The 10000-nt window shown below is 45.9% G+C and overlaps 1 protein-coding gene across 1 annotated transcript in view; it reads left to right on the top strand.

Annotated features, from left to right (window-relative positions):
• The window catches only part of LOC118776928 (BMP/retinoic acid-inducible neural-specific protein 1), an 85154-nt gene that overhangs the window by 68555 nt on the left and 6599 nt on the right, over nt 1-10000 (top strand). The window contains exons 6-7 of the mRNA XM_036527577.1: nt 7248-7484; nt 9461-9683. Of these exons, the coding sequence (XP_036383470.1) occupies nt 7248-7484; nt 9461-9683 (460 nt within the window). The remainder of the gene's footprint in view (nt 1-7247; nt 7485-9460; nt 9684-10000) is intronic.

Genomic DNA, 10000 nt, shown 5'->3' with positions numbered 1-10000 from the left:
GATGGTCGCAGCAGGAGGGGTCGTGACCCCGCAGCCCCGCTGGTGCCAAGCCGAGTGGTCGCAGCCACACGGCGGTGCCTGTAATTAGCATTCAGCTGTGTGCTAGCCGAGGCTCAGCGCTCCGCCACGCGTGCCCGTTCTGCTGGCTCTCTTTAATTAAACTTTACTATGCTCTAACAAACAGCATGAGGAACCTGCAGATGCCCCCGGGCCAAAGTCAGCGCTCTCCTTTCGAGATTCTCATTTGGCCTGAGGGCGCTCGCAGACAAAGCTCTGCGTTGTTTACCGCAGACTCCTTGTGAATTCCGCCTGTGAGGCGGATAAAAAAAAAAATAAAATAGAAAGGAAAAAAAAAACAGAGCCTTGGCTGAATGAAATGCATGTCAAGTTTGAGGGAAATCATTTTCTTCCAAGCTGAGACAATCCCGACAGCTTCATTCAGGTGTGCACCTGCAACTACAAAGAGTGTGTTTAGAAATGAAAGCGGCAGAGCCCCACAGGGCAGGACCGCGGTGCTGGCTGGGGAGCCGGGCTCGTAACCAGCGGGTTGCATGTTTGAGTCCGCAGCGTGATAACATAAAAATAGAGCTGCTTTGAGGTTTGGTACTGCTTTTAACTCATTAGAGAGGAGAAACCGCGCGATGCCTAATGTTTCTCATGATTATTACAAAGTCCAAATGCTCCTTCGTGAATTTCCATCGACTGAGAAAGTCTGTGTGAGATCACAAGGCAATGCCTGTGACCTGTTCTGACCTGTTTTTTTCATTTATATACACGTATGCATATATATATATATATATATATATATATATATATATATATACACACATATGGGAAAATTTAGCAATGTGCAGGAGAGAGGAACAACAACATAAAGAAATGGCAAGCAACATTTTAATATTTGGGAAGCAAAACTTGTGAAGCAAGTACATAAATCTAAATGTATCAGAGTGTAAATGGAGTGCAAGCTATTTTCAGACTTCAGTTTAAACTCCACATTAAAACAGTAATATGAGAGATTTAAAAAGTAATATGAGGTTGACCGTTTCTTTCCTTTATTTTGTATGTGGTCCTCTTTGGTGACTCAGAGAGGTACTATAAATAACTCCAGGCAGAGGGAGAGGGAGAATGAAACTAAGGTGGAAATTAACAAGTGGCTTCTTGAATGGGAAGGTACGTTTAATTTGTGTAATAAATCTCGTTCTTCCTGAAATGGAGCGCCGGGCAGCAAGGCGTCCGGTCTCCTTCCTCCTTGACCCACAACCCCCCCCCCCCCCGCTGATGTGGCAGCCATAACTCAGGCCCAAACAAAAGTAGAGCCTTCTCTTTTATTCCACTCTCGCAGGAGCTACCCGTCTCTGAAGAGACTTATGAATATGTGATATGAAAATGTTGGTAATAAATGTGAATAAGCTGAAATGGCCTTAGCCACACTTTGTGCTGGAGCGTGAGAGAGAGAGAGAAGAGAGAGGAACCCCAGGGTCTTCTGTCCAGCCGTGCAGCATCACATTCTGCGCTTAATGCTAATTGCATTTAAACTGCATTTATAAACATGGAATAAACAGACAGGCGAAGCAGGCATGCATTTGCATTAATTGCCTGGAAAAAAAGAAATGCAGTTTCTATGTAGGCAGAGGCTGAATTAAAGAAGAAATAGAAATAAAAATAACATTAAAAATATGAGCACCGTAATGGATGGTAAATACGTTGCCCTTAAATCATGCACAACTGCTCACACACTTAGAAGCTTGCTTAGAAAGTGTCACACAGACTGTAGAAGTTGGCAATAAAGTGCCATCTTTTACCAGGTGTTTTTCTGTCCTTCTCCAACAGTCCTCAATCTGTTCCCCATAAACGTGAAGAATTTTGATTCATTTTGATTTGTCGACCAGCACACAGCATTTGAGGCGTGTGCTTTGCATGAGTTGAGCTCCAAGCATCTTTAAAAGCAGTGCATTTCAGGAGCAAGCTGGGTGGCGTTTTTATAAGCGGCGTATCCTGACTGTCACTACAGTAACCCTGATGAGGACTGTCCTGCCAACTGTGGGGGTCAGCGCTAAATTAGAAGCAGCCGGACGGACGGGAGTGTGTTTGTTCCTGGGGTAGCAGGCTCATAAATCAGCCCGTCTGTGTGGGGCTGGATCTTCGCTCGCTCAGCTGCATCTGCTGAGCCATGGATCCACACAGTCTTTTGTTTTATTGATCAGGTTTTTTTTTGCCTTTTCTCATTTAACAGCCGCACTGCTGACAGCCTCTTTTCAGCAATATTTCCCTTCTTATCCACTGTCACATTCGCTTAATTTTTTGCTGGCCTTGTACTTTCAAGCACTTGAGAGTTATATAAATGCAGATTGCTTGCAACGGGAAGAAAAAAAATAAAAGAACAGAAGAAGAAAAGGAACTTAATTTATAACCAAATGTATCCTCCTCCTGCTATTAAAATCTAAACTCTTGATTGTTGCCAGGGCATCTTTTGAGGTCTACAGCTACTTTGTCAGGGAGGGTAACATTTTCTCAAGTGATTCAGCTCATATTATTCTACACATGAAAATGTACAATGTAGGGTGTCAATCTGTTCAGGTATAGACTGCCAAGGATTGCATCTATAAGATCATGGCATACGTTTCATCGGAATAATCAATGCATGACACTGCTGTCATTCAAGCAAATTAAATAAATGCATTCGGTCTGAAAGGGCTAAAAGCATACTGTCCTTTTTTAAAATCAGGTCAGAGGGAACGCTGTAATTTTTCCCTCAGTCTGAGAGGCAGCATCTGTACGAGGGTGTTTTGTTTCAGCACCATGGACAGCTCCATGCTCATTTCCACACTGCAGCCTCGATTCACCGGCGTTGGCAATGTGCAATTTCCGCTGGGCTCCTTTTAGAAGCGGGCCTCCGCCGGCCGCCTCATCGGCAGGGCAATTTATAAGTGTAATTTTCTGCTGTTAGAGTAATTAGCCACCCTGCGTTTCGTGTGAAAGTCCATGTGAATTAGTGCGCTCTTCTGACGCCCACCAGCACCCTCAGATAATTTGGCTACTCCCAAAATGCACCTGGGTCTGCGACATTCCCTGAAAACGTGTTTTCCTGAAAATATTACACTTAACTATCTGCTTCTCTGAAATTCTCTTAAAAATAAGTCAGCTGAATGACTGACAGACAGTAGGACAATTGCTGAGAACATGCTCTTAGAAACACACACTAACACATACATAGAGACACACAAACACTCACCCACACACCGTATATATAAAGTCCATCTCTCTGCAGATATATTGATAATGCACACCTCCACTGTTGTGAAACTAGATATTTTATGAGGAGTAATGTGTTCCTAAGATGAAACCATTGAAAAGGCACTAAAATGATGGTAATATTATTACCAGCACAGCTACTAGCTGCACTAATATCAGCTCCTGTCATGGTGGAACTCCCCTGTGGAGAAAGACAGAGGCCCAAGCGATGTGTGCATAGAAAACGGATCACAGAGACCAGTAGATTAAATCTATTACTCACAGTATAAAGCGTTTACACCCGAGCTGAGGACATTCAGCAGTCCTTAGAGGAAAAGAAGATAAAGAGATGAGGAAGAAAAGAAAGGCCTTTGAATCCTTTGTTGCGCCCTGTGTGATGGAGCCTTTCAGTGGTAGGCCAGTCTGAGGAGAGAGCGAGGGAGCTGTTTCACGTCTGTGCGAATCCCCGCTCATTAGCGGACCTGTTATCAGGAAGGGAAGGCTTCAGAGCTCCTTCATCCTGCAGAAAACCAGTCCCGTTTTAATTAACTCACTAAGATGTGACAGTAAAGCTTGTGAGGAAATAAAATAGCATGTACCTCATATGTATCGTGCAGACAAAGAAAGTTATAATGTCTGACAGTTTCTTATCATTTTTATTTATTTGTGTATATATGTATGTAATTATTTACATGCTGTAAAGATTTTTACCGTTCTCTACCAAAGGCAATCAAAGGGAGATCTCCACCAAACAAACCAAACCAAAAGAAAAAAAAAACTGGCGACAGATTTGCAATATACATGCAATCTTAAACAGCTTGAAGGAAGGTAACTGAAAATTGGGAGTTTGAGGTACCCTAGCATGGTGACCATATTGGATTTTAGACCTTTGACTTTGTTTTGGCATTGTATTTTCACTCACAAACTGAAAAAAAGTATCCATTTAAATTCTCCTTCATTAATCTCTTGTCTGACTGTCTCCAGGCTGTGTGTGTATGTGTGTGCATGCCCGTGTCTGTGTGTGCGCGAGTGTGTGTACATGTGTGCGTGTGCGCATGTACGTGTGTGTGTGTGTGTGCACGTGTGCATGCGTGTGCATGTATGCGTGTGTGTGTGTGTGTGTGTGTGTGTGTGTGTGTGTGTGTGTGTGCATGCCCGTGTCTGTGTGTGCGCGAGTGTGTGTACATGTGTGCGTGTGCGCATGTACGTGTGCGTGTGTGTGTGCACGTGTGCATGCGTGTGCATGTATGCTTGTGTGTGTGTGTGTGTGTGTGTGTGTGTGTGTGTGTGTGTGTGTGTGTGTGTGTGTGTGTGTGTGTGTTGTCCTTCTGTCCTCACTCTCAGGTCTCTGTATTTAAGGCTGGATGGTGCTGTATGAGCAACATGCTCCAGATTAATGTGTAAGGAGATGGTGGTATCAGGGCCAGAGGCAGACAGCTGGATCTGTGGCTGGTTCCACTCTGCCAGTTCCCAGAGGCTTTGAGAGTCTGAAGTATGGAGTGGCAGCAGTGTGGAGCCCATGTGTGGCCTCCTCTTATTTCACTCTTGAACCAGGTGCTTAACCTACAAATTCTTCAGTGAAATGTCCTGAGGCGTTAATGCTAATCCGGAGCATTTGCGATGTGGTCAGGCTGGTTATTTCCCTCTCACATGTTTTCCACACGTGTTTTTACTCAGACAATAAATAATGCAAAGTGGAGAGGCTGTCGGTGGCGTGAATGCAGCAGGAATAAGGCTCAGAGCAGGAATGGGCTGCTGCTTGGTGAAGTGATGCAGAAACCGCTCGCACAGAGCCGGTCTGGCCAGTGATTATCCGTGCGTGCCAGACCCCGTCGCCGAACACGGTTAAACCACGTGCCGCACACTCACGGAATCCTAACGCCCAAACACGCCTCACGCCATTGTGGGATCAGCTGGAATCTGAATGTGTGATACGCCCCACCGGGGTCAAGGCTGGTTCTGTCTTTCTGTGTGTGTCTGCACTGTGGAGGACATGGAACGCACTGCCACAGAGGAGAAAATTGGATTTTCAGTTTAGAAGTCTTTATTTTTTATGTGAAAGGCCAGCAAAAGGCCCATAACTCAGCGCCCCATTCAGGTAATGTGGTGCACCGCCTCAGTGGGTTAAGTAATGATTATTCTGTGAATTTGTGGCCACGAGACGGACAGTTAATCCCAGATGAAATCGAAAGCTTATGAGCCGTGCCTTTGCCAACACAATGCGAAACGCTAACGAAGCCCGGAAACGCCCGAGCCGAGCCACACTCCCATCCGTCAGCAGGTAAAAATAGAACCTGGGGAGAGAGCGGGAGCTTCACAGCTTTGTCAGGTGTCTGCTCTGGAAAAGAGGAGATTACACACTTTAACAGTCACTTCTACGACATCTGAAATCGCTCAGGCACTTCGAGACAACTTGAGAAAACTCCATTGTGAAAGTCCTCCTGGGACCAAATTTAATTGTGTTTTTTTCCATGATTTGTTTTTTGAGTGAAATTATGTAAATAAGAATCCATCTTTGCACTGACAGAGCAAAAGATTGGCTAGATTATATATGAGTGCGGTAGTTGTGATTGAAGCAGCAGCTTTAGTTGTTAGGTTTATATTATTCAGCCTGGGAGAGGGGTGGGTAAATCCGCCAGGGGTCCCTCACTCCCCAAACCCCTTCGACTCGTCGCCTGCCTGTGCTTGGATGATGTCAGTGGAGTACTGCTTATCCTACAATGACAGGCCAATTCACTGTAGAGCTGAGTGCGGCTTTTAGTGCGAGAAACGTCCACATTGGTGTATGGATGTACTGGAGGACTGCAATCACCTGTGCAGAGAGTATTGTGGCAAGGCAAGCTCAAGAAATACAATTTCCAAAGTTGGGAGAGAAAGAGGGAAAATAATAAGTACAAAAATCCAATCAATATATAATTCCAAACTCATATACTACCCCTCTAGTCATAGGACACCACATGACAGTGTCACCACCACCTAACAACAGCTTCATTAAATAAACTACAGCCTCAAAACATAAACTACAGCCATCTCACATAAACTGAGGTCTCACCACATAAAGCACCACATCTCCACATAAATTACAGCCCTGACACATAAACAGCAGCCCCACCACGTAAACTACAGCATCAGTGTGTAAATTAAAGGCAGAGTGCAACAGCAGGGAAAGACAAAAAGAAGTATTCAATCACCCTGCTGCTTGAAAGGCATTGTTATAGTGCACTCCGAACGCGACGAGCACTGCAATCAAAAACACATCTGCTAATACGCTGCAGGTAGAAAGGTCCATTACTACCTTTTCTTGTCGTAAATGCTGAAAAAAAAGCTCTGGGATAAATAAACTAAAATCCAGCCAAAGGGAGATTTCTTACAGGACGTTATGTAATTGGATCAGAAAGCAGAGAGCAGCTCTTGCTCCGTAAAGGGGGTGGGGGGACTGGGGGGGCGTGATTTCAAGGGCGTTTAGGGATGATGTAATGAAGGAGCAGGGGACTCGAGCCTGGCGCTGCTGAGGACGGGGGCTTTGGCACGGCTACTGTCAGCGAGCGGAGGCGCTCCTTGAACCGGCCATCTGGACTCCCCCACAAATCACATTAAAGTTTCAGAGCCGGGAATACATCACGCCAAATGAATCCTGGCTCCTGGTGGCTGCGGGTGGAGCGGTCCCGGTTCGCGGTCCAGCTTTCGCGGTCAGGACCGATCCGTTTCAGGCTTTCGCCCATTATACTGATGGATGGAGCTGCAAGCGCAGATTACAGAGAGAGCAAGGTTAGCCCTCGTTGCCTGCTTCCTGCTCTACACGGCTTCCTGTGGACACACCGAGGGAGGCCCAGGCACTACGCTAACCTGCCTAAGGGGGTACCAAGGATTTTAATCCAACATGAAATCTTAACACTACTATATGTGGCCAGCAAGAGAAAACTGAATTGTACAAAAAAAAAAAAAAACAGTACAGCTTGTTGTTGTTGGTGACATTTTTTGCAACTGGTGGCTTTGTCTCTGTCTCCTAATAGGTCTGCAGGTGATCTTCCCTGAGTATCTCCAGGAGAAGTTCGTCCAATCAGCTCTCAGCTACATCATGTGTAACGGCGAGGGCGAGTACGTGTGCCACGACAGCCAGTGCCTATGCCAGTGCGCCGAGGAGTTCCCACAATGCAACTGCCCCCTCACCGACATCCAGATCATGGAGAATACGCTGCTGGGGATGGCAGAGTCCTGGGCTGCCTCCTACAAGGACTTTGAGAACTCAGGTAACAGGAAGTCAGGTGACAGGAAGTCAGGTGACAGGAAGCCAGGTGACAGGAAGTGAGGTAGCAGGAAGTCAGGTAACAGGAAGGCCAGACAGATCCCCTCGCTGGCAGGCAGAGCAAAGGTTTTGTTTCACAGCAGCTGACTGATAAAAACATGGTCTCCATGACCAGATTCTTAATATTTCCTTTGCATCGTCTAATTAAGCAGCAGACACTAGTCAAAAGGACCAGACGATCATTTAAAAAAAGTGATTCACCACTTTGTGACTTGACTTTGACATGAAAAACCATTGATGATAGCAAGCCGGCACTACAGACATTATTTATAAATGGAGTTTGTGATGACGGTTTTTTCTGGTTCCCCTAAGCCCAACTGCCCAAACACATGTATTCACAGATCTTGGCTCAGATAGGACCCCATGTGCTTTGAAGAGGTGCATCGTTTTGGCATTACCAGAATTAATCAAGAGACAAATTACAATTTCAATTATCTTTTTTGGTGGAGTTCCCCTTCAGTATTGCCTGGCTGGAAGGATGAAATTAGATTAGGTTTATCAACAGAGTCAGCGCCTGTGGATGCTGGCGATGAGGTTCAGACGCAGAGGGCCTCTCTGATCGATATTGATCACGCTGAAATCAGGGTGCAGATCGGCAGGGCATCTCCACCACATGCGAGCTCGCCACTGTCAGCAGCTCAGAAATTCTTGTGTTTGCCTGCGGAATGCTTGGGAACTCTTATGAATACCAGCCCTAGTGTAAAGAGTGATAACAGGTGCACTGCTTCACCTGAGCCATTCTTTTTCACTGCGATATAAAGAGTTATGTAACTCTAAATCCTGAATGCAACAGACGTAAAAAAAAATCCATTCGTTTTTCAGGACTACAGCTCTGAAATGTGCTCAAACCCTGTGGTTTGGGTGTTAAATTCTTCTGTTCAATCAGCAAAACAGCAGGCATGAATTATGCATGGCCTCCTGACTCCGTCTGTCAGAGGGGAAGACCGGCCACAAGTTAACGTTTTTAACATCAGAAAGCTCACCGCATAACGGCTGAGAAGGAGAGGGGAGGATTTATTTAGCTAATTAAACAGAAGGATGATGGCCAGATTGAGAGAGGCAGGTTGGGACTTTGGCCAGGACACCCAGCGATGCTGTACTCTTTGTGATAGGTGCCAGAGGATCGTTAATGACCACAGAGAGTCAGGACCTCTCTTTAATGTCACATCTGGCTGATGGATCACCTTCAGTAATACAGACTGATAGACAGACAAGCTCTCTCTGTGCAAACTGATGCCCTATTTTTCTGTATTATGTCAATGTTTTTTTTAATCTATCCCAAGGCAAAAATGGTAATAACGTAGCCGCATAAAGCAAATAGCAAATCTATTTTTCCATCCCTGTCAATCTTTGCGGAGTGCAGAAAAGAAGTTATTCCTGTGAGGGAAACCGGTGGCCACCTGACATGACTGCCGCTTTATGCATTATTAACATGCAATAAAAAGCCACATAAAAGCTGGCAGTTATATATAACAGAGGACCCACAAACCCAGCTGAATTTCCTCAAAGGCACAGAAATACTTTCTGCCGAGATATGAAACACTAACAAATGGACAGGAATGGCATTAATTTTCACTACAGGGATGCAGAACTGACAGAGGGAGGTGGGCCGAACAAACAAACAAAAACATAACATCACCCCACAGAGTCTGAAGTCACCTGCGGTCAGACACAAGACTAACAGAGATGGAATTCAGGGATTTTAATCTGAACCATTTTCATTTACTTGGCTCTAGTTGTGTTTGTGTTTGTAAAACATCTTTCCTTCTTTTTCTTTCTTCCTCTCTTTTTTTTCTCTCACTCCCCCTCTCTCCTTTCCTCTGTCCCTGCTCGTTTCCTTTTGCTGTCATTATCACCTCACCTCTCCTCTCTCTCTGTCTCTCCCCCTCCTGCTCCCTCTCTCTGCCCCCCGGGTCTCAGATGAGTTTAAGTCCTTTCTGAGGAGGCTTCCCGCCACTCACTTCCTGCCTGTGAGCAGCATTCAGCTGCAGTGGGGGAATGACTGGGACCTGCAGGCCCGTTACCGCCTCCTGCAGAGCTCTCTGGAGACGCAGCGCCTGAAGATCCAGCGCGCCGCCCGCAAGCTGTTCGGCCTCAGCGTCCGCTGCCACCACAACCCCAACCACCAGCTGCCCCGAGAGAGGTGGGTAAACCCCGAAACCCGGAATCAGAGCAGCTCTGTCCAAGCTCAAAGACCTCCACAAACCGCCAGCCGTCAAGCGATGTCCCCATGTCAGTAATTACATGTATTTGCATAGCAGAAGACAGGGGTGTCTGGAAGCTCGCATTTTACATGATCAGTCTTATGTGATGTATTGCAATGGCTTCATATCTACTGACGCTGCACTGTGCAACACTTGTGGAGGTTGCACCTAAGCTGCACTGTGCAACACTTGTTGGGGTTGCACCTAAGCTGCACTGTGCAACACTTGTGGGGGTTGCACCTAAGCTGCACTGTGC

This window comes from Megalops cyprinoides, chromosome 4 (assembly GCF_013368585.1).
Source record: "Megalops cyprinoides isolate fMegCyp1 chromosome 4, fMegCyp1.pri, whole genome shotgun sequence".
In the NCBI taxonomy this organism is placed as follows: domain Eukaryota; kingdom Metazoa; phylum Chordata; class Actinopteri; order Elopiformes; family Megalopidae; genus Megalops; species Megalops cyprinoides.
Note: the sequence above shows the minus strand (reverse complement) of the source record. Positions and strands in the feature narration are given on the sequence as shown.